The sequence below is a fragment of the Anser cygnoides genome, chromosome 5 (assembly GCF_040182565.1).
Source record: "Anser cygnoides isolate HZ-2024a breed goose chromosome 5, Taihu_goose_T2T_genome, whole genome shotgun sequence".
NCBI lineage: Eukaryota > Metazoa > Chordata > Aves > Anseriformes > Anatidae > Anser > Anser cygnoides.
In genome coordinates this window covers 36,350,732-36,374,902 of record NC_089877.1, presented here as the reverse complement: position 1 = coordinate 36,374,902, position 24,171 = coordinate 36,350,732, and the positions used below count along the sequence as shown (strand labels likewise).

The 24,171-nt window shown below is 52.9% G+C and overlaps 1 protein-coding gene across 5 annotated transcripts in view; it reads left to right on the top strand.

Moving 5' to 3' along the window:
• The window catches only part of MYRF (myelin regulatory factor), a 63,864-nt gene that overhangs the window by 35,127 nt on the left and 4,566 nt on the right, over positions 1–24,171 (top strand). For 2 of the 5 annotated variants that reach the window (XM_066998806.1, XM_066998802.1), the window contains 20 exons: positions 304–476; positions 797–920; positions 10,595–10,790; positions 11,239–11,315; positions 11,615–11,725; positions 12,015–12,105; positions 13,633–13,833; positions 14,534–14,642; positions 15,225–15,334; positions 16,685–16,845; positions 17,370–17,442; positions 17,763–17,851; positions 18,207–18,275; positions 18,950–19,030; positions 21,014–21,099; positions 21,314–21,475; positions 22,267–22,560; positions 23,116–23,203; positions 23,543–23,617; positions 23,770–23,872. In XM_066998806.1, coding sequence (XP_066854907.1) covers positions 304–476; positions 797–920; positions 10,595–10,790; positions 11,239–11,315; positions 11,615–11,725; positions 12,015–12,105; positions 13,633–13,833; positions 14,534–14,642; positions 15,225–15,334; positions 16,685–16,845; positions 17,370–17,442; positions 17,763–17,851; positions 18,207–18,275; positions 18,950–19,030; positions 21,014–21,099; positions 21,314–21,475; positions 22,267–22,560; positions 23,116–23,203; positions 23,543–23,617; positions 23,770–23,872 — 2,473 coding nt within the window. The remainder of the gene's footprint in view (positions 1–303; positions 477–796; positions 921–10,594; positions 10,791–11,238; positions 11,316–11,614; positions 11,726–12,014; positions 12,106–13,632; positions 13,834–14,533; positions 14,643–15,224; positions 15,335–16,684; positions 16,846–17,369; positions 17,443–17,762; positions 17,852–18,206; positions 18,276–18,949; positions 19,031–21,013; positions 21,100–21,313; positions 21,476–22,266; positions 22,561–23,115; positions 23,204–23,542; positions 23,618–23,769; positions 23,873–24,171) is intronic. The other 3 variants (XM_066998804.1, XM_066998805.1, XM_066998803.1) reach the window with 3 other exon arrangements.

Sequence of the window (24,171 nt, the reverse complement as noted above, 5' to 3'; positions counted from 1 at the left end):
GTTCTCTGGGAACGGGCTGGGGAGGTGTCGAGGTGGAGATGACCCAGAATGTGGGGCAGGGATTGCAGTGCATAGCTTGGAGCTGGGTGGTGGGGAGAGACGAGAGAAAAGCCAAGATGTGGCTCAGTGCACGCCTGGCACAGGGCTTGGCCGTCACTGGGCGGGTGGGCAGAGCCTGGTGGGAGAAGGAGGTGAGGGTGCTGAAAGAGCCCATGGCTCCAGACACAGAGGTTCTTGGTTTTTGTGTGAGATGGCAGCTTTTTCCTTTCCCGCTCAGCTTTTGCTCTCCTGTTGGTCTCGCAGCCTCCCGGTGCACCCTGCCAAGAAGAGGAAACACTCTGAGTCGCCCCCCAACACCCTCAATGCACAGATGCTCAATGGGCTGATAAAGCAGGAGCCAGGTATGGGGTCCGTGCCGCTCAACCCTGACAGAGTCCAAACGCCTCCCTGGCACCAGCCGGGACCGCTCTCACCAGGTATGTGGTTTTCACCCCCCCATCCCTTAATACCCCTGGCATGCAAAGCCCTGCTGCCAGCCCGGGCACCCTGCTGGGCCAGGGTGCCAGTGGGAGGGCACGTGGGGGCCACAGGGTGCCAGCCAGTGGGGCTCCTCCCAGCTGGGCCCCCAGGAGGAGGGCAGGGCACTGCATCCCTTGGGGCCCAGACCTCGCGCCATGGCAGTGCCCTGGCCATCAGGAGGCTGGCAGCACGGGTGATGCAAGCTGCTTCCTTGTGCTCTAACCCGAGTGGATGCTGTGTCAGTGCAATTGAAACACGTATTTCCCCCTCGCTGCAGGCCTGATTCAGGACAATGACAGTTTAAATGGTTCCTACCTGGATCCCAACTACCAGTCCATAAAGTGGCAGCCGCATCAGCAAAACAAATGGGCAACTCTCTATGATGCCAACTACAAAGAACTGTGAGTAATTCAGCCAAAGTCAGATTCACCTTTCATTTATCGGTGTCAAGGGACTGAGGCTGGGAGGATCCACTCACAAAGTTCACCTTGGGCTTCCCCTTGTCTTTTATCACATGCTGATCTCTGCTTGCCTGCACTGTGGTGGAGATACTCTCCCTGCGGTGCCTTTGGTAAAGTCACTTCTCTGCACTTCTACAGGGATGGTGGAGTATTAAGAAATGGGGCCTGTTCTGTAGGAGCCAGCAGAAAGCAGTTCAGCAGCCGCTCAGACCTTGGGTTGCCATGGGGGGTTGTTTTGGCAAATAGAGCCTTGCCTGAGCATGGTTTGGACCCGCAGCACACTTTTCCCCTTCCCAGGCTTACAAAATGTCCTGGATTTTAAAATGTGTGTTAGGATTTACAGGACAATAGATAGCATGAAAGACTGGATGTAATCCAGAGCCACTTCAGCACAGCTTGAGAGCAGCACAGAAAGGAGCTTGAGGAGGAGTGGGAGTAGTCGGGGAGAAGAGGAGAAGAGGAGAGAAAGAAAGGAAGAGAGAAGGGTTTGAGGAGAGCTTTGAGGGAAGCCAGAGGGCCAGAGAGGCCAGAGGAGCAGGCGGAGAGGAAAGCCTGGGGTGGCCAAGGCAGATGGGGAAGCAGAGAGCGGCTGGGTGGGAAGGGGGGGTCAGGAGCTGTCAGGAGAAGCTGGGGCAGAGGAGGGTGGGGGCAGTACATGGATGAGCCTTGTAGGAAAGAGTGCTCAGGAGGAAACCGCTGTGGATCCTCCCTGCATTCCTCAGAGGTGACAGAGAGCTGGCAAGCAGCAGGCTGGGTTCCAGGAACTGAGCAAACACCCCCATTTCCCCTCCTCCTCTTTCTGGACAGCCAGGGGCTGGTAGGGTCCTCTCAGGGGACGTGGAGGAGGGGGTGCTCTGTTGTTTGTGATACCAAATAACCCAAGACTATGATCATAGCTTGCCCAGATTGTGCTCAGGGTGGGAGCCGAGGATACCTGGCGAGAGCAGTTGTGGAGGCAGGGAAGGGTCTGTGATGTGCAGGGAGGCTGCAGCTGCAAGCCCCAGAGCTCCTGCTCAGAGATCTCAGTCTGCCCTCGTCTTCATACCGCCTTTAATTCAGACTCCTGCTAACATAGCGTGCTGGGGGTTGTTGCCCTGCAGAGAAGTGGCCATTAGGTGGTTACTTCTTTGGTGACATCCTGTCATTTGCCAAGATTCTGGTTGTGGTTGTTTCCGCAAGCACAGCAGGAGAGGGGTAATGTGGGGAGGTGATTGCTTCCATTTTGCTAAACTGTTTCCATAAAAGAAGCATCTCCCACCTTCAGGTAGAATGTCAACACCCCAATTGACCTATTCCTAGTGGGGGAAGGAGAAAAAGGGAGATAACGTGATAATTAGTGATTTCTACCCTGAGACGCAAGGCTGCCTTCTTCACCAACAGCAGCATGCTCTTTGCTACCCACTAGACTTTGCTCCTCTTCCCTCCCTGGTAATTTTCTCCACTGCTTTCTACCTTGTGACTGTGTTTCACTGTGTGGTGTAGGCAAGTTCATGCGGTTTCTGCCTGTGCGGTAGTTTTAAATCCGTGACGTAGCCTGGGATCCTCTTTCCCAGTGTATTTGGTAGTTTGCTGAAGTGGGCAACTCCTCTGCAGAGCTTTTCTTCTACTTTCAGTGTTTCCTTCATGGTGTGAGATCTTGTCTTTAGGGTGCCATGGCCTGGCACCTGCCGAAGTGCTGAACTTTTCCTGTCATGTGTTGCACTGATGTGAGGGCTACTTCTAGAAACTCGTGAGTAGCTCCAAAGTCCAGTCCTGCAGCCCTTCCTCTGCTCTCCACCTTCACTTTGCTTTTCTGCAGGCTGTGGGACGAGGGAAGCCGGCCACCTCTCGCTGACCACGTATGTGCATGCTGTAGCCCCCATACCAAGCTCCTGCTTTCTGCACAGGGCAGTGTTTGTAGCTGGCCCCCACCACCTTGCACGCTGCCTGGACACATCCTCTCAGTCTCCTGGTTTTCAACCAGGGCCTGGCCATTACTGGGCAGTTACAGTGCTGAGGTTTTGCCACCTGACAAAGCCACCTTTGGCTTCTGCTGCTGTTTTGCTTCTCACGGGCTGTTTTTGTGCCAGTACTGCCTCTCAGTGTCTTTACCCCATGTCAAAGGGGTTCTGAGAAGGGAGATCAAGAGAGGTGATCTCCCCTTCTCTGACTTGGGCAATGCTTGGTCACAACCTGTTGGTCCTTGAAGTGGCCTCTCCTCCACTGTCAGTCTCAGCATGGTTTTTACTGTGTGGCAGAAGCATGAATGCACCTTTTATAGTCAGCAGGGTCCAAAGAGCTCCACGCATTGTGGAGCAGACCTCTTGCACGGCCTCACTTTTCTCTTTGACATAAAGAGTCCCCCTTTTCCTTCCATCTCACTGTTTACCTGTGTTGGGTAAACGGTCTCTCATCTGAAACGCGTCACAGCTCTTTCAGCTTGTCACAGACCGTTTGCAGATGTTACGGTTCCTGTTCCAGAGATTTGCCACGCACCCCGGTATTGTACAGACACAATGGCAGATGCAGACTACACAGTATTTACTGCTGGGTGCAGAGAAGTCGCTGGATTGCTGTGAACCACAGCTTTTAACTCCCACAAACCCAGCTCTGCACTGCTGTGTTCTTTGGATCTCTGCTTGGGGTCACTTGCTAATACCTGCTTTTAGGATTTGGGGTGAAAGCCAGAACAAACCTACTTCTGCAGCATTTAGGTCATCATCCAGTTGTGTAATGGATAAATTCCTTTGAAATGACTTCATGTAGATTTTAGGAACTCACATGCGGTTTGGTGTGGAGCTGGATTTGACCCAAATAAAAAGTTAAGGTCAAGGATTGATCGATTACATTTTTTTGTTATGCACTACCTCAGTGGGCTCCAGCTCTTTTCTGGTGGCTTAGCAGTCAGGGAGCTCTAGGAGAGGCAGTGCATGGTGAGCTTACATCTCTTTCGAAGTGGACAGTCACTTAGACAGTTCTCTTGGTACAGCGCTGCACCAGAATAGATCTGTGAGGAACTGCAAAAGCTCAACTTTCCCTTCTTTCTTCTATAAGAGCTTTTTTTGGTCAACCAACTCATGTTTTAGCAGGTAGGAGTCTCCTTCTTCCTTTCTGCCTGTTGGGTATACTCAGCAAATGAGCAGGCATCTGTGTCTCTTTGAGATCCATGAATATTTCAACAATTTAATTCCCTCTGAGATCATTAAGCAAAGACCAGCCATTCCTGGTCTGTTTTCTGCTGGAAGCTGTCCTGCAGTTTGTATATGCTATTATAGTTTCCTGCCCCTAGAGGGAACATATTTTCCCCCCTGTCATCCAGGTGCCCGCAACCTATTCACAGCCCCAGGAATTTGAATCATCTGAATCATCTGATTTTTCCTACTCTTGTTCTTAAGAAAAGAGACCAGAAAGGCACGTTAAGGAGAGAGACTGAGCCACGAGCCCATAGGAAGCTGTTCAGGTTCTTACCCTGGCATGGCTTCTCACCAGTCAAGAGCTTGCCAGTGTTTCAGCAGTGACTGTTGCACACAAAGAGCAGCTCTGAGCCCTGGCATATGCAGGAGATTGACTTCTCAAAAGCAGTCACTCTAATCCACCCTGACGTAAGGGAGAAGAACCTGCATCCAACCCACAGTGTTTCCACGAGGCAGGGCAACTGCTCACAGCCTCCATGGGGGCAAATTTCTCTGGTTCATAGTGTTTGATCTTCCTCCTGTTCTGCCTCAGAGAAAGCCAGTCCAGCACTTACTGCTGCCTGGAAGAGACCCGGCTTTGCTCCTGGCTCTGCTCCTGCATCTAAGTACAACACTTTCTGTTGGGTTAGTGCAGTGATTGCTTTGTCAGTACTCTAGTATATTTCTGAACCTATACAGAATAGAATGCTTGTGGATTTATGTATAATGTTCCATGCTAAGTGCAATCTTACAGGGCAAAAAATACAGCTAAATGATTTTCCATGCTGCTCCTCTTGTGCTCACAAAATTGGGTCCCTTAGCAGGTCCCCCTGCCAACAGCAGGACAGAAGTGTCTCAAAGTCTGTTATGTTTGGAGGTTGATTAGCTGAGAAGATTTTTCCAGATTTGAGATATAGATGAGACTGTCTTTCTGCTGTGAACGTCTTGCTGTGAGATGCTGAAACCTGGTGGGATCTGGGAGTTTCTTGGAGATCCAGCAGTCTGTCTGTGTCAACCAAAGGTACCACCTTCTCTGACTGTACTGCTTTTCTGGGGAGGAACTCAAATTGCTGGGCTCTTGCCAGCCTTCTGTCAGGACTTTGCACGTACATTCACTGTGCCCACCAGCTGTCTGATCTGGCAGTGTCTCCTGGGAACAGATAAAAGTTCACAGAATCACAGAATCACCTAGGTTGGAAGAGACCTCCAAGATCATCTAGTCCAACCTCTGACCTAACTCTAACAAGTCCTCCACTAAACCATATCACTAAGCTCTAAATCTAAACGTCTTTTAAAGACCTCCAGGGATGGCGACTCAACCACTTCCCTGGGCAGCCCCTTCCAATGCCTAACAACCCTTTAAGTAAAGAGGTTTTGCCTAATATCCAAACTAAACCTCCCCTGGCGCAACTTTAGCCCATTCCCCCTCGTCCTGTCACCAGGCACGTGGGAGAACAGACCAACCCCCACCTCGCTACAGCCTCCTTTAAGGTACCTGTAGAGTGCGATAAGGTCGCCTCTGAGCCTCCTCTTCTCGTGGTCACAGACTCTTTGGCTGAGGATGAGTAACACGTGCATGTTGCACACAATTCACAGCAACCTCCTTGTCATGCAGTGTGTTCTGCACACACAAGGAGCTGCATCCAGCGCTCTAGCTGCACAGGCTCACCTATGAATCTACCGGCAGCCACTTGCCGCCCCCTTCCACTTGTTTGTCCTTCCACGTATGTGGATGCCACTCTGGCCTTTCTTTCCAGTTCCTTGCGCAGAGGCTTCCTGAAGAACTGATTGCACTGCCGTTAGTGTTGGCTGGTGATGGGACATGAGGAGACCTTTTCTCCCTACTCATGCTGCTCTTGGTGAAGGCTCTAATAACCAATGCTGAAAGATTTTTGTTCCTCAGAAGTTTCCTACTATGTTTCGTAATGATCAGTAGCCCCATGAGAGTTTGTTCCAGCTCATATCAGCACCATTCAGGCTCATTTAACAGCTCTTTTTTCTTCTGCAGTGAGTGGACGCTGTCACATGAGATCATATTTGCATCCTCTTGCTTATAAATATGTAGAAAAATTCATCTCTGTTCAGTTTTTTTCCTGGAGAAAGCTGCAGAGTAGGGGCCTTTCAGCTATTTCTCTATTTTTTTTTTTTTTTTTTTGCTGTTCTGTGCTATACCTTGGGGCCAGGCTCCTTCTCAGCCGTTGACTAAGCTTGATGACATGGGGACACCACAGGGGGAATTGGAACTAATCCTGCGTTGCCTGGGTAGCATTTCTGCCTTCTGAGACCCACCTAGCACCAGTGAATATTGTTTTGTTAATGGTAACACATGCCCATGCCCAGGCAGGGGCTGCAGCAGCCCTCTCTGCTGGGAGAAGAGCAAAAATGAGCCAGGCTCACCTGGGCTGCACGTGTGTCGTTTCGGTATACAGTCCTCCTAGAAGCAGGCTAGATCAAGGAAGTGAAGGAGAGGACAAAGGGAGGAAAGGAAGGAAGGGTTGCAGCATGGATTTAAGTGGAAGTGTCTGGAAATCTGTGTCTTGGCATGGTGGGCTTATGTCTCAGGCTTTGGTTATGTGGGCTGAGGAATCTGTGTTGGTTGAAGGAGACCAAAGTTTCTGGATTAGTTTTATTGATAGTATGTTTCTCCTTGGCCTTTTGCACTGGTCTTGTGGTTTCAGACTCGCTGAACCTTCAAAAGGGTTAGCTAGTTTCCAGCAGCGGTGCTGAAGAGGCCTGGAACCAGGCAGTTCACTAATTTACTCCTGGGAGCAGGAGTAATTCATCTCCCTGACAGTGTGCTCTGATAAATGCCAGCAGGCTCCCTCCTCCCTCTCCCCATTTGTTTACGGTTTGAGGTAAGGCAGCTGGGGAAGGGTAGTGCAGCGCTCAACAGAAACCTCTCTACACTGAGGCCACTGCCTCTGTGCTCTGGGAACTGGGCTGGTGCCGTTCCCTTCCCATCAAGCAGACCAGTGCTCTCCATGCCCACAGGCTTTCAGAAGCCTCATTTGGATGAACCGTCCTCACAAACAGCACTGAGCTTATCCTTGCTGCAGATCCCGCAGGGGACAGAGAGCAGTGTGACACGGTCCCGTCCTGCTGGGTGTGTTTTAGGTTGAGTGACAGAAGTGGCTTGGGCCAAGTCCTGTTGGCCAGCCTGGGAAATACCTTGGTGATGGGTCACTGAGTCTCACCTCCTCACGCCGTGTGTCTCAGGGACCATCCATGGGTGCTGAGCCCTGGCCACACCAGTGTGGCCGTGGCTGTATCAGTCTGACACAGACTGGCTGAGAGGGCACAGTGGTGCTGCTCGACTGTGGGTTCCTGTCCTCCATCCTGGTGCTTGTGTCCTGGAAGAGAAACAAAGCAGAGACTGTGAAATTCGTGGTCCTTGAATTAGGGGGGACTCCAGACATCATGCCTTAGGAGTGGCTGAGATACTGGGGAACCCGTAAAAGGAGAGAGATGGGGGAGATTTTTCCTTCCAGAAGGGGAACGGCTGATGGGGTGAGAACATCCCTCTGACAATCCCGTTCTCTGCCATGGATCTAAATACAGGTCCCATTCTGTCAGAGACATGTTTTTTCCTTGCACTTCCTTTCCCTTAGTGTTGCACGTTCACGTAGTGGATGTGGGCACTCCCTGCTCCTCCAAGTGTGGATGCCAGACATGGTCCGTGGGGAGTTTGTAACTTCTCACCCTCAACTGGCACAGGGAGAAAGCTCTGAAACCACCCCTCCTCTGATCCCGGCCTCCTGAATCCTGCGGTAATCTGCTTTTGTCAGTGGGAACCTTCTGGCTAAAATAATCCATTTGACCCCAGACCTTTTATTCCTGACGCTTTGCCCTCTGGCCCTTGAGGTCTCTCTGGGAAAAGCCAGCCTTGCTCTGGCTGCCCCCAAGCTGTTGACTGGTGTCATCCCTAATACCAGGAACAGCTCCGAGCTGTTGACTGGTGTCATCCTTAATCCCAGGAACGGTCCCCGAGCTGTTGACTGGTGTTGTCCCTAATCCCAGGAACAGCTCCTGGCCCGGGGCCACCTGCCCTTCCCTCTCCGCCCGCTGTGGTCGCAGCAGCCACCCACCGAAGAGCATCTTTTGGGAGAGACTTGCTGCCAGCTTGCCTCCTGAGGATAGGGCCTGGGGCAAAAGAAAGGCTGCATGGCAGTGGGGACATGGCTTTGCTGCTTCCAGGAGGGATTTACAATCTGGTGGATACCCCAGCCCGTGCACCATTTGCAGTGAGGTGCACTCTGAAAGCAGGGACCCCACTCTGGAGGTTGGCACCGGTCACGGCCATCGGGACAGCTCAGTCCTTTGGGAGCTCGGGGAAAGGGGGCCTCTGAGAACGGGCCTGTGGAGGGGCCGAGTGTTTCTGGAGACAGGGGGAGCCTGTCGTCTTGTTTTCGGCATGTGTTTAGCAGCCATCAGTTTGAGTGACGTTAACCAGAGCATGTTTTGGAAGCATCCACGGTTTGGAACTTCGGCCAGCCCTTCCCATTCCTCTGCTTTCTCTGTTACAAACCCCTGAGGCAAGTGGTTAATGCCTGGGATCCTGGGCATGCGGAGGCAGCTCAGGGGCAGGGCGTCTTGGTGGAAGCAGCTGGGAAAAGGGCTCCAGCACCCACGGGCGAGCACAGAAGGTGCCAGGGCCAGCCCAAGCGAGAAGAGCCAGATGAAGAACTCGGGGTTGTGGCCAGGAGGAGGGCGACCACAAAGGGGAATTCCTTTCGTGCTTCTAGGCTAAGGTAGCGCTCTGCTCCCACCGTCTGGTTTGTGTTCAGGGGCGGCACGGGCGGCCTCGGTCCCTCGGGTGCAAGCGATGACTGCTTGCTCACGGGCATCCATGACAGCCTGGAAAGTCCCCCCAGACTTCACCTGGCAGTAACCGTGCGAGGGCATGGAGGGCTGTTGTCGCAGAGGAAAGGAGGTGGCAGCCAGGCGTGTGGGGGGGGTGAGAGTAGCCCTTGCATGTCTCTGCTTCCTGGAGTTCGCTGCGGTCTGCCCCATCCATCACTGTCAGTCTGTACTCCTCCCCAGTGTCCATCTGTCTGTACTGAGACCTAGAGGTGGAAGTCAGAGGTAGTTTGTTTTCATGGAAGAGTACTCAGTAATTTTTAAGACTTATGTCAAAGGCTAGGCTGAGCTACCTTTCACCTCCTGAATATTTCTTTAGGCACAAGAAAAAAAAAAGGCAAAAAGGTGGGATTCTGGTGTTCTGCTAGAAATTGCTGATGGGAAGGCAAGCCGAGAGGCATCTCCTCCAGGCAGGCAGCACATCCCGGGGGCCCACCAGCCCAGGTCAGGGCTCTCGGATGGTGAGAGAAAAGGGACTTGCTGCAAAGGCCACATATTTCCCTCGTTCCCATGGCCACCAGCCTGTTAGGGAGATGCAGATTAAACCTCCCCAGCTGGTGCGTGTTGGCTGGGCAGCCAGGGCCCCCTCTTCCTCCTCTGGCCGTGCCAGTGGGAGCTGGAAGCTGCTGGCAGCAGCCGGAGCAGGTGTCGGCGGTGTCGGCAGGAGGCTGGTGCACAGGCAGCACCGGCTGGCAGCGGCGCAGCACAGGCAGCATCCGGAGCGCGGTGGTGGAGTGAGCGGAGCTGTGGGACCAGCCCGAGGTGCTGCACCAGCGAGCAGCGCTCAGGGTCTGCCCCAGGCTTTGGGCAGGCTGCTGCTTTGTGCTCGGTGTCACCAGCATGCATTGAGCCAGGGCTAAGGAGATGCTGGCTGCTGGCTCATGGCTGTCATGTTTTTTTTGTTTTTTTGTTTGCTTGTTTTATTCTCTCTTATACTTCTTGTATACTTCTCTCTTCTATTGTGTTAGTACTGTAGTTTAGCATATAGAGGGATGTTTACCCCAGCATCCTCATCAAATCCTAGTCACAGGAACCACATTTCTTTCCAGTTGAAGACTCAAGCTTTGTCCAAGCGATGCTTGCAGCTCTAAGGGGATGATAGAGACCTTCTCAGGCCTCTTATCCTGCATGGCAGGACAGATTGCTGTGCAGGGCTTGGGCAAGGTGTTGGGTTCATGTCTGAACCTGGGAACCCCAGAGCAGTGTTGGTGCAGAGCAAGACGGACCGCCTGCACAACTGGCACAGCACGTGCTGGTGCTCTGCAGCTATGTGACGCTCTCTCCTTTGCCCCAACACACCCTCCTTCTCCTCCCTTGTGCTTGCTGTGCCTCAGGATTATTTTGTGGCCATATGTGTAAGTAGAGGTGGCCTCAGTCTGTTGAGGTGGGACCGTTCATGAACAGTCACTGTTCGTCTGTGGTGGCACGTGGAGGTGAGCCCAGGGACCTTCCCAGGCGGGGTGGTTTACTTGGGACATGTACCGTGCCCTGCAGACCCCTTGTTGCCTCTGTTTCTGGGTGCATGGCTCATCCTGCCCCCAACAAACGTAAGCCTCTCGTGGTGTGCTCGGGGATCTGGTCTAACACCTGCTGCCTTTTCCACAGCCCCATGCTCACGTACCGCGTCGATGCTGACAAGGGGTTCAACTTCTCAGTGGGTGATGACGCCTTTGTGTGCCAGAAGAAGAATCACTTCCAGGTCACGGTCTACATCGGCATGCTTGGAGATCCCAAGTATGTGAAGACCCCTGAGGGCCTGAAACCCTTAGAGTGCTTCTACCTGAAGCTGCACGGAGTGAAGGCAAGCAGGAGCTAAGGGCCAGTAGCAAATCCAGTAGGGAGAAGGGGAGCTTGGCAAACAGCTGGGGTCAGGCAACACCATGTCTTTCACGTGCTAAGTCATAAGGGTGATTGTAGGAGAGTGCTGAAGGCCAGAACAAGGCAGACCTTGAAATATAAGGCCTAAGACAGACTCAATTGCCCCCTGGGTGTCGTCAGGGCTGCCTCTCACTCACCTTTGGCTCCAGAGGTTTGCAGGCACTTTGGGAAGATCCATTCACCCTCAACCTCATCCCTGCCAAGGGAGGCACCTGTGCTTGGACAAGAATGGCACCCAAGCTTGGCGTTGCTCCTTAGTTGTGCTGAGTCACAAGAGGGGCTGGGCAGACAGCTGGCATGTGTGGAGGCTGGGGAAGAGGCGGCGGGAAGGGGAAGGGCTCTTTGTCACGTACCCAAACCTTTCTTTTCAGTTAGAGGCCTTGAACCAGTCAATCAACATAGAGCAGTCGCAGTCAGACCGCAGCAAACGGCCCTTCAACCCTGTCACGTGAGTATTGCCCAGGCTGCATTCATGTCGGGGAATTGCTCCTGGGGAATAAGCATTAGCAGGAGAGGGTGGGGAAGGGAGCTGAGCTGGAGGCCTCAGGGACAGTATTGTGGGTAGCACACCCTCCAGTTTTATCCTCTGTTGCCCACGGCAAAGTTTTCCTTTCTTTACATTCCCTACTCCACTCTGTGCCCAGCTCATAGACCTACCTTGGTGGAACAGGCCAGGAGATGGCCATTCCCCAAGGACCCTCCTCTCCAGCAGTATCCTCACTCTCTCCTCTGTTTCCCCTTCCCCAGGGTCAACCTGCCTCCAGAACAGGTCACCAAGGTCACTGTGGGGCGGCTGCACTTCAGTGAGACCACAGCCAACAACATGCGGAAGAAAGGCAAACCCAACCCAGACCAGAGGTGAGGAGCAAAGACACCTTCTTCAAGCTGTTCTGAGTTCTCAAGGCCTGTGGATGTCCCAGTCCCCAGCGTGGGGAGTGGCAGGTCCAGCATTGGCCCTCCTTTTCTGTGTGGAGGAAAAGAGATGTCTGCTGTGGCCACAGGAATGGTTGTCCCCGTTCTGTGAGGGGTTGCAGACAGGAGAGGGGATGTGCTAAGCCCACTATGACAGCCTGGTGCCTCGGCCTTGGGGCAGACTCAGCAGTTCCCAGTGCAGGACGACACGCTGACCTCTCCCCCCTTTTGGCAGGTATTTCATGCTCGTGGTAGCCCTGCAAGCACACGCACAGAACCAGAACTACACGCTCGCAGCCCACATTTCTGAGCGCATCATCGTCCGAGTAAGTCCTTCCCTCCTCCCTCAGCCTCTGTGGGTGTCCCCAGCCCTTCGCTGGGTGACCTGGGCAATTCTCTTTCTGGCTTTCCCCACCCTGCCCTTGAATACCTTCTCCAAACTGTCACTGCCTTACTTGTAGCTATCCCTGTCTGTACCTGGGTTCTCACTCTGGCCTTTCCACATCTGTTTGGTGAGAGCAGCTTCAGGGCATGCAAGAACCTGGTGCAGGACAGGGAGGGTGTCCCCTTGTCCCAGCCCTGCCCTGTGCCAGGTACAGCTGTTGGGAGAACAGTTGTTAGGACTTCGTAGCAAGGACAAGACCTCCAGGTGCAGGAAGACGGGGTGCCTTCTCAGGGCTGCACTTTTTGCACATACTAAGGTGGAGTGCTCAATTGGGAATGTAGAGGAGCAGGAACAGAGAGGCACCATCCCCAGACCCTCCCAGGGCTCTGTTAGGAGAGCAGTCAGCTCTGTGGCCTGAAGGCACGGAGTAAAATACACACACACAGAGGGGCCTTGGAGTCTGCAGACAAGGGCATGATGAGTTAAACAGCCTCCAGGGTGCCCAGAACTTCAGGGAATTGCAGGCAGCCTGGACTACCCCCTCCCAACCTGTGAGTGGGTCACAGAACTGTGGCAGCAGACCAGAACCCCAGGATTTGGGGCTCAGGAGCAACAGCGATATCACTTATGGTCTCCAGCTGTCCTGCATGGTTCTGGTTGGAATTGTTGGGAGAGCTCTGAAAGCCGAGATAACAGGCAGCTCAAAAAGGCAAGGACTATCCTTTAGAGAGAGGAGCAGAGTGGGCATAAATTTGGTTCCTGCTGGAAGAGGCTTAGACAGGACAAGCAGATGAATGCCAAGGTTGCAAGGGCAGGCTGGGATCTGTTCCCAGAGCTGACAGTGGATCCCTGCCACTTTCCTTTGTGCTGCTGCAAAGCTCTCTCTCACACCTCTGTAGCCTTGCTTGTCCTCTTCTGGCTCTGCTGTGACTGTCTGCCCAACTGCCTGCTGTCCCTCCTGCGGGGCTGGTGCTGTCACAGCTTGGCCTTGAGATATTCCTGGGGCCATAATGTGGTGTGCTGCGGGCTGGAGAGGGCATCCCTGCCAAGATCCTGTGCCTTGGACTCTTCATCCCAAAAGTCCCCTCTGGCTTCTCAGGCCACCTGGATCAACATGCCCCAATTTCAGCTGAGATCTTCCCTATTCCTGGCTCCCTTCTGCAGAGCAAGGACACAGCCATGCTGTTGGGGTGCTTCTGCTTATCCCCAGCTTTGTTTCCTAGCTGTTTCCCACCCACACTAAGGGGGACAGTGTGCTTGGAGCTCTCTGATGTCCACCAGTTCCCTGTGGCCTTCCCTTCAAACCAGTTCCTCTGCAAGGTGCATAGTGGGACAGGACTGTGGGGCTCTCCCGATGTCACCCCTCTGGCCATGTCTCAGAATGCCTCTGCCCGGCAGCACTGCAGCATTTTGCTGCTTGGTTTACTTACTGCTGTTTTCCAGTTCCCAATTTCCTGTCTCTCTACAGGCCTCCAACCCTGGCCAGTTTGAGAGCGACAGTGACGTGCTCTGGCAGCGGGCACAGCTCCCTGATACTGTTTTTCACCATGGCCGGGTTGGCATCAACACAGACCGCCCCGATGAAGCCCTTGTGGTCCATGGCAATGTGAAGGTCATGGGTTCGCTGATGCACCCGTCAGACGTCCGAGTGAAGGAGGACATCCAGGAGGTAAGAGCCAGGCAAACCAGGCTAGGCTTGGCTGATCAGGGATCTGAAAAGGCACTGCAGAAAGCGTAGGTGTCCTTGTGAGCTTGTTTCAGCAGCTAATTTTGACAAAGTCATAGGAAGCCTGAGCTCTTATTGACTGGACAGAAATGACATTAGCAGTCTGTCTTTCTCTGTATGTCCCAAACACAGCCTGTCCATTATGTCTTAAAGAATATTGGCACTTCCACTGTTAACCAGAACTAGCACATGCAAAACTGACAAACCTGAAAACAAACGAATACCTCAGGCAGCACACTGGGGCTTGCCAGAGCCTGGTTGAGAGGCTCAGCTCTGCTCCAAAGTCCTCTCAGCTGGATGTCTCTGTACAGGAAAGCTTGGTCCAGTTGTGTCTCATGTTTATGAAAACTGCCTCTGCCCTGTGCCTGGTTGTGCGATGGGGCTCGGTTTCCTCCTGGCTTCTCTGCCCAAGGAACATATCCAATGATGAGAACTGGAGATTAATCCCAGTGCAAATGTTCTTTGTCTCCATGGCTGGTCTGAGTAGGGTTCAGGGCTGTTTCACGAAGTACCTCTTGCCTTTGGGACCTGTCGTAAAGGCATTAACATGAATTGTAGTGGGTTTTGCTGCCTGGGGTCAGAGTCATGGGATCTTAAGGAGCAACACCCCACTTAGGAGTTGCACATGTCTGTTTTGTGCCAGGTGGACACCACAGAGCAGCTGAAGAGGATCTCCCGTATGCGACTAGTACACTACAACTACAAGCCCGAGTTTGCAGCCACAGTGGGCATTGACAACACCTCTGAGACAGGTACAGGCCCTGTGTCACCCTGCTGTGGTACCCTGCTTACATCTGCAGCACCAGACCTTATATTCTATGACCTACAGTAGCATTTTGTTCATGGGGCAGCCCCGCCAGGCACAGGGCTGGAGAGGGGGGGCCTCTCTGAAGCATAGGCATTTAATAAAGCTCTCTATTTAGTGAGCTGGAAAAAAGGTGGCATTTCCCATAGGTGGCTTCTAGCCCCTCACTTGGGCTGTGGTAAGGCTCCTCCAAGTACCTACCCCTCCAGGGGTGCACAGGGAGCCTGGACACAGCCATGTGCTACAGCAGGGTAATGCACATACCCATCCACATGATCTGGGAACCAGCCTTGCCTGAACAGCCTCTTCTTCCGCAGCTGAGACTCAGTGGTCTATGGGCTGCCCAGGCAATGAGGCCTCTTTATGAGCTCTGCTTGGCCCTGCCCAGGCTGGGGTGAAGGGGAAGACAGCCTTTGTTTTATCCCCAGCACAGAGGGCTCCTGCCAACAACTGCTCTGGCAAGAAAAAGATTTGTGGCAGGAGGAGCGCTGTCCAGATCCCTGTGACCCACTGTGTCATTTCCACGCAGGTGTCATTGCACAGGAGGTAAAGGAGATCCTTCCTGAAGCTGTGAAGGACACTGGGGACCTGGTCTTTTCCAATGGAAAGACCCTCGAGAACTTCCTGGTAGTAAACAAGGTCAGTGGCAGCCCGAAGGGACAGGAAGGGTGGGGAAGCCGGGGAGGTTGTTGAACCTGGGTCAAGGGAGTTATGGAGCTGGAAGTGGAAGAAGGAAAGAATGGTGCCTGGGAAATGTTCCTAAGCCAATACCACCTGTACGAGTTTCAGACCTGTCTGATCTTTCAGATGTCAGGAGCAGACCTGAGTGGACAGCAGACATCTGCAGGGAGGAACTAGCCTGATGTTGGTGAAAGTTGGCAGCATCTCCCTCGGGAAGGACTCCCTGTTGGCAGCTGCCTGCAGGGAGGCTCTTAGTCATAATCTCTCCTTTCTAGATAAGATAAGGTGGTTATGTCAAGATAACCAGGAGCACCTGGCTACTTGACCTCACCATAACCTGTGGCAGCCTGTTTGCTGCTCTGGGCGTTGAGGAGACAGCCTCCTATAGCACACATCCCTAAAGTTCTCCCAAAGCTGCCGGTTTTCTCCTGCATCACTCTGTCCTCAGTGCCCAGAGTATGAATCGCCAGGACTGACCTTAGTGCCATGTTTATCCTTTGTGGAAGCCTAGATCCCTGCAGTTACATCACTAACGAGCAGTAGCCAGGACCATGGACTTTTCCATAGTGTCCAAAACCCTCTGAGCTCAGTGCTGTACCAGCATGCCAATGAGATGTGCTGCCTCGCCTCGGGGAGCTTTGCACAGGGATATGGAGTAGCAGAGCCTGAGGGTGGATAGGAGGCATGGGTGATGCCACAGTGCCAGCAGCAGTATGTGGGATGTAGCTGTGCTTGCGCCAGAGGGATGTGCTTGTGCTGGAAAGCCCTGCCTTTACCAGAGGGGCTGCAGGGGGAAGGCTGCTCTCCAGAAGCTTCTGAATTTGGGCTCTCCATTGGTCTGAATCCACTGGCTTTTGGATAATGATGCAAAATAGCTCCAACAGCTTGCACCACAAGCAGGAGACAGTCTTGGAGGGCTGGGAAGGGGCAGAGAAGGGGCAAGTGGGGAGAATTCCTCTCTTAATTTAACCAAGGGCTCCTGACGAAGATGAGTACTTTGTGTCTGTCCTTTGTGACTGAGGAGGACTCCTTGGAGTAACACCAGCAGAGGACACAGTTCTCAGGGATCAATGAGCTAACACTTATTGTTTGGGTTGGATTTTAAGAGAACTCTTGTTCTCGCATCCAGGGGCTGTGTGCCTTACTGGGTGGGTCTTGTCTCCACTCCCCCAGTGCTGGGGGGGTGTTGTGTAGGCTTTCCCGTGAAACAGGGCACGGGAAAGCAGTCAGAGTGGATGGATCCATAGTGGGGAGAAGGAGTGCCTCCATGTGCCTGGCCACTCAGACTTCTGACCTGTTCCCTGGCAGGAGCGCATATTTATGGAGAACGTGGGAGCTGTGAAGGAGCTGTGCAAACTGACAGACAACCTGGAGACTCGCATCGATGAGCTAGAGAGGTGGAGTCACAAACTGGCCAAGCTCAAACGGCTTGACAGCATGAAATCAACTGTGAGCTCTGGGACATTCAGGTATGAGGGCAAGGGAGCCAAAAGGGATGTCTTCTTCAAGCCTGGGCAGCCCTGAATGGCAGCCCATTTGGGGAAAGAGGAGATGGGAAGGAGTGGTGGGGCATTGGCAAGTTGTTATGTGGTCTGCAGTAGATTCAGAGAGCTGAAGGATCTGGCATACACATACCAAAATCCTGCTCTCCGACCAGCCCCAAAAAAAACGCTATGAAATCATCACCACGTTTTTCCAGAGTTAGTGAGTGGCATTCTCAGAGCAAAGAGTTTCTTGCGCTTCCAAAATCGTTATACTGACCTATGTCAGCTTATGAAGGTTTGGGGCAGAATTCAGGCTTTCTGGGCCAATGCACCAGCACCCACCTGCCCCCCAGAGCAGGCTGAGTGACAAGGGTTTGTGACTGTCGTGTCACACAGAGATTTCTTCCCTGGCGGGAAAGAAATCACGGTTTTGCCTGAGAACCACTCGAGGTGCAGTGGCAGGGCCTGTCCCTGCACAGCTCAGCTCGATTCCCCCTTTCTCCTTGCAGCCAAGCAGGAAGCCAGTTCAGCCGTGCAGGAAGCATGCCCCACAAAAAGAGGCCCCACAAAGTAGCCAGCAAGGTAAGGGACTGCTCCCAACCAAGCGTTGCTGTGCAGGGGAAGGTGGTCTGCCTGGGATCAGTCTTCTGCATGGTTCTCCAGTGTTTTCCTGCACATGCTGCAGAGGGAGAGACCCGGACTGCTCCCATTTTCCTCATCTCTCTTTCCTTTTTGTCCATGCCTAATGAAGGCATTATCTGGCTTCTGCTCTGAGGGGTTTCAGGGCTTGCAGGGGAGCAGAAGGAAAGTTTGGAATGTGATGGGTGGGATCTGTGTTCAGAAGCAGAGAGGACCGGAGTGATAAAGAGTCCTGAGCTGACATTGGGATTTCTGTCTTGTAGTCACCATCGGTTGTCCCGGAGCAGGCCTGTATCAGTCAGCGCTTCCTGCAAGGCACCATCATTGCCCTGGTCATCATCATGGCCTTCAGGTGAGACCATGCACCCAGGCTTCTGCTTCACCATCTCCCTCCAGCTCATCGGCTTGGTCTAGGCTGGGCCAACCAAACAGGCAGTGCTGGAAACACAGTTTGCTTCATTTCCAAGGAGTGGTCTCACTTCTTACTGCCTCCTGGAGGCTTCCCAGCACCATGGGGTGGTAGGGAGGCTTACGGGTGCCTCAGAACAAGGACGTCTAGCTTTTATTACCATCTGTGAAGTGGACATTGAGGGGCTGTGGACCTCCAGTTTCTTTCATGGGCTGAAATCCCTTGGAAGCAGGTCAGCATCATGCGATGTGCCATCCTCATGCCTGTCCTCAGCCTGTACCTCTCTCTGTCTTTTCAGTGTGGTGTCCATGTCCACGCTCTATGTGCTGAGCTTGCGCAGTGAGGAGGACCTTGTGGACATCGATGGGTAGGTACCTCTGGGCTCTGTGGGAAGGATGTGGTGCCTGGGGCAGTCTGAGGCAGGAAGAGCAGCCACCATGGGGTTACTAACCACAGCTCCAGTGAGCCATGCTGTAAAGCCAGCCAAATGTATCCATGCATCCAAGCCTTACGTTGTTCACAGCAAGAAGTGAGGAACGGAGAAGAAAAAGAAAATGTCCTGATGTTTGGCTGCTCACATACTCATGGCCTGTCTGAATGTTATTTGGATGCCTCTTCTGCTGGACTGAAACAGCACAGTCCCACTGCCTCTGGTGGGGCTGGACCAGTCCGTCATGAGGCAAGGGTGCAGACTGCAAGCAGTGTCCTTAATGTGGAGAGAGTATCGAGGGAATGGCCCCAGCACAGTGTGCACACGGTTAGCCTGTGCTGGGCATTCAGTTTCAGCACACTTCACTCCTTTGGGAGCTCACAGTACCAGATAATGAGTCTCTTTTTCTCTCTCTTTTCCCTGTCCTACTTCTCTCCCTCTTGTTCTGGTTACATCTCCCATCCAACCCATTTTCTTTCTACTTTCACTTTAATTTTCCCTTTCTTGTCTTTCCATTTCCATTATCTTCCATGCCCTCTTTCATTCCCCCTTGCCCTTCCTCACTTCTACCAACCCTCCTTTTCTTCCCTTCTCCCTTCACTGCCCTATAGCTCTTTTGCTGTGCCCACTGCCTGTCTCCTGGCCCTCTTTCGGCACAGGGGTCCTGGGGTCCCGGTCGCTCTATGCCCACGGTACGTTACTCTTTCATTCTATTGTTATTTAATTGTTGCATCCTTTCTCTCAGTTCCTCTTCTTTCTCCCATCTGCACCACAGAAGACAAAGAATCTTAGGCAAAACGTGAAGGCAAAGAAAGGGATACAAATACAGCTCAGCAGCTGGAGCTCCAGGAGGAAGGACTATGGACCCTGTCAGGCAATATGAAAGGGAAATTAGGAATAGTGGATTGAAGAAGCAGTGAATCAAAGGCTAAATAAAGAAGTTTCATACTGCAGGTAGAGCAGGAGTGGGCAGTATGAAAGAAGTGAAGGGAGTATTTGAAAAGGATGGAGACTGAAGAATTAGCCCAAAAGATGTTCCTACCCTCTCTTCATATATGAGTAGTTTTATTATGAAGGGTCACTCTAAATTATAGGACAGCTTAGTGTGCAAAAGAAGGACATAAAAAAACAACAAGAACAATAACAACAACAAAACCTTAATTGTTTCTTTATATGAGCCGTTACTACCGGGAGTGCTTGAGAATTACTGACTCAGTTCTCCTGGTGTCTGACTCACTAACAGGCAAGTTACTGAAGTGTCCAACTGGTCTATAAACTCCACTCCTATATTTTGCCACTGCAGGAAAAGCAATATCTTCAGAAAAATAAATAGAAAGCATGTTTGAGAGGTATGGCCTTAAATATCTTACTGCAACACCAGGAAAGTTGGCTGAGCTACTAATTGGGAACAGACACTTAAAGCATCTTTGTTGATGTGATCTGCAGGGCTGCAGCAACATACTTCCCTTTAAAGGAAAACAGGTCTTATTTGTCTGTCAGCACCCTTTGAACAAAGTGCTGCATAAAGAGCAGTGGAAGGCATGTTAATTTGTTCTTTTTAGAACTACACAGCAGTATTTCACAAGAAGCTATTAAAAAAGTAGTTGCTCGTGGGACGCAAGATAAAACCAGGCATGGAAAGTGTTGACAAAGGCAGTGGAGGACCTTGAGGGATAGAGGTAGATCTTCAGCTGGGATAAAGGTTGGCTCCAGAGGCTGGTGTCCACGTGTCCTCCAGGAGACCACTATTGTGTCTCCTTTAACTAAAAAAAAAGTATATGTAATAAGTTAAGTCTTGCAGGTGACAGTGGTATTTGGGTTTCTCTAAATGAACAAAGGCTCCATTTATCTTTGATAAACCTTGAGCAATGCTAAGGGGACAGATAGGACATTGTTTCAGGACAAGCAAAACGTGGGACAGAGCAAACTGAACCGAGGAGGGACTGGACAGGTGAAATCTTTAATTTCTTTGTTAGGAACTGAGTAGGAATCTCTGCCTGGTGGGCAGCTGCAGTCTGTGAAGGCAAGAGGCTGTGTTTATCCCATCTCTCCACAGGCAGTAGCTGGTGCCAGGAAAAAAAAAAAAGGGGAGAAAAACAGCACCAGGCAGTGGTTCCTCACTTTTCACATTTGCCCCACCATCCACATGAGGTGCCTGTGGCTTCCTCAGCTTCAGTGAAATGCCTGAAATTGAGTAGGGCAAATCTAGGTGGGATTGTGTGTATTTCTAAAAAACAAAAAACAACACAAAACACAAGGTGAGGAAGTATCTCATATCTTGAGACCCAGGCATGTAAATCCACCCCAGAGATCACTATTAGAAAGTAAATTCACTGAGTAGTCTTTTCCACAGTGAGCACCAAGGGAGCATTGCTCGTGTCCTCTGAACCAGATTAGGCTTGTCCATGCCATGGGACAGCCACACCATCTTTTGTGACATTTCCTAGCTCTCCTAGCTGTCTTTGTGGCTTGTGTGCCTCTCTCCTGCCTTGCTTTCCTTTCCCAGAGCACTCCAGTCTTTACTGCTCCTCACCACTGCACTCTATGCCTGCTCTTGCTCTGTGTACCTGGTCCCATCGACCCACTCACTGCTACAGCTGCTTCTCTCTTCACGTACAAGTGACACTATGGTTCCCTGCAGTAGAGGTTTTCACTCGTGTTTCCCTACATTTCAGGGCAAGCCAGAACTTTGATAAAACGCAGATGGTGCGATCCACAGCTGCATCAGACAGAGCCAGTAGCAAGACCCCCACACAGCACGGTAGGTCACAGCACAGCAGCGGGCACAGCAGACACACAGGGGTTGTGGTGCTAGGTGATGGTCACAGCTGTACCTCCATGCCACGGGCTCAGTGACATGGAGCTGTCTTCATGCTGGGAGGTCCTCGGGCTGTGGTTTCATGGACGGGATGCTGACGGCGTGTGATGCTCCTTCCCTTGGCTTATTCCAAGCATCTCTCCTCTTTGCCCTGCAGTCACAGCAAATGTGCTTGACTTGCTCAGCAGTTCACCCGGTCACAGTGTGCTAGCATGCTTCAACCCACCTTGTTTCTCCATGTGCTGCTCTGCTGCTCCCACCAACGTCTCCTCCGTTGCCCTCTCTGAGACCAGCCCTACTCATGCCACTAACAGGACAGGTAAGTACCAGCCCAGCAGGAGGTGCTGGGACAACCCTGCGCTGTCCGTCCCACCACTGTGTCACCTCAGATCCCTCACCTGGTTTCTCACCTCTCTCTGCACCTTATGAAAATGACATGCAGCCTCCACAAGGTACCCGGTTTCCTCCACACCCACTGCCTGGAGGGGCTGAGGCAGCCGGGGACAAAGTGGGACTGCCAGGCTGCGCAGCCTTTGCTTCCTTTGTGGTGTGGTTTTGTACATCCCTGATCACACTGCCAGGGTAAGTGGGGACTGGAAGGTCTCTGGAGCTCAGCCAGGACAGGGCCATGAGAGGCTACGCCAGGCTGGCCAGTGTGCCCGAGCAGCCATACCTTGCAGTCTGGCCTCAGGCCTGTGTTTGCTTTGAGCAGGATTTTGGCAGGCCAGGAGCTGTGCTGCCTCTTGGCTGCCCAAACAGGGCTTTTGCAAGCTCTCTTACTCTATCACCATTGTAGGAGCAACAGCACCTCAGGCAGTCAGAGCAGAGCTGTAACAGCCCTGGAGTCATGCCTTAAATACTGCCCTATGCAAGGGCGGTGCGGTGCCCGCTCTTTGTTCCCACAGCCTGTCACAGCTTCCCTGTGCTGCAAGGATTTTGCACCATTCTCTCCAGGCATGGAGGCTGTTACACATGGGGGTGTAATGCCGGAGGTGACACTGGGACAGGACGAGCCCAGAGCTGACAGCCCTTCTCTCTGCACTGGCCTTGGAGGCAGGAATGCTGCCAGCCTCTGCCTCTCAGCGCAACCTCTCTCCCTTTCCTTTGCAGACCAAAGTCAGACTTCACTCCTGCCAGTGACAAATATCAAAGCCAAATCCAGGGGCGTCACCGGAAAAGCGACCTCCTACACCAAGTGGCCAAAGACGCCTGACAGGTCTCAGAGCTTCGGCAGCCCCAATGCCAGCCCCTCCTCCCCCTTCACCCACCTCCAGGGCAAATCCAAGTACATCTCCAACCTCTCGCTCTCCCGCAGCAACTCCCCGCTGGGGCAGGCCCGGCAGCAGCGCAGCGTCAAGCAGCCGGTGAGCGAGTGGCCCCGCACAGAGGATCCCAGCACAGATGGTAGGTGGGCCCTCTCCTCTTCCATCCCCACAGCAGCACGTACCCCTGGGCAGCCTTCTGGGGTATCCTCCATCATCTGGTTCCCTCGATGTGTCCCTGGGCTGTGGCTTTGTTCGCCCTCAGCTCTTCCAGTGCAGCCAGGTTCAACCTCCAGCCCTGCGCTTCCTTCCCCTGCTGCCCTACGCTTTCTGGTCGTGTTAGTCCCTTGGTTCCCTTCTGAGGCTGCCGTTAGGCAACTCCCTTCACAGCCCCACCAATCAGCCTTTTCCAAATTAGATTTAGAGGAAGAAACACACAGGTTCAGTCATGTTGGTAGCAGAGGGAAAGGAGTTCATTGACCAGCCACTGGCAGAGCCTGAGGCAGCCTTGCTCCTGCCTCTCTGTGGCTGGTCGTGGTGTTAGCGCAGCGTTGCGGCAGTGTGGGCCTTCTCTCTGATGGCATGGGGATGCGGAAAGACAGTCTCAGTGCCCGGCGTCCCTGCCAGCCCTCCTCACCCAGGCTGCCCCAGCTGTCATCCCTTTGCCGTTCCTACATTGCCCGTCTCCCACCTGCAGGGCCAAGCCCAGTGCTGCACTCCATCCGGATCGTGGAGATCGACATGGCCATCCAGTCCCAGTACTGCACAGCCAGCAACACATGCAGGTGAGCAAGGCTGGGATAGCTGCTGGCACGTCGGTGGCATCTTGGGGAGCTCCAGAAGCAGGTGGGCAGCTCCTGGAGCTTTGGGCCTTTCCCTACGATCACCCAGAGGCAGCCCTTGCCGCTCCTTGGACAGAGGAGCTGGGGCTCGGGGTCCAGCCCTGCTCCTTCACCCAGAGTGCAGGAAGACTGCATTTGATGATGAGCTCGCCCTTGGGAACTAGCCTGGGAAGCCCTCCCCTCTGAAGTCTGAGCCCAACAGAGACTTTGGGTCCTGTCCCGGCCATCTCACAGCCAGCTGCAATGCTGTGATCTGATCTAATGCACTCTCTTTCTCCCTAGGACTGGGAACTTCACCTACCGCATCCCTGTCAGCCAGCTCACAGCAGTGAACACCAACCTGACCCTGGAGATGAAGTGAGTGGGCAGGGCTGCTTTCTTCGGTGTTTCTGCACCCCTGAAGTCAGCAGGATACTGTGCCATGTCACTGTGGTGTCTGTTGCCCATCCTGGGTAAGAGACAGCAGAGGCTGGTGCCTTCCAGGGTCTCACCACATCTTGTCTCCCCAGCTCCTCTTCCACGTTGACCGTCTCCCTTTGTGGCCTTGTCTACAGCGACCCCTGCCAGGATGCCGTGAGCACAGACAGCCCCACCAATGCCACGGACACGCAGGTAGGTAGGGTTGGGCTTACAGAATCCACACTCGTGAATTGTCACCCCAACACAACACAGATGCCTCCAGAAGGGACTATAGCAGTCTGGCTAGGGCAGTGCAAGAATTGCTGAAGGGACTTTGTGCTCTGATAGCCGTACTCTGCACTGACTATTGTAAATGTAAATGTAAATGTACCTCAGACATCCCTGCACCAGCTGATCACGTAGTGCTCAGTGCTTTTGATGCCTGTGGATCTGGATAAAATGTCTAAGTGCCTCCTTGCCCCACTCTTAATCCAGCTCTATTGCTGATCTTG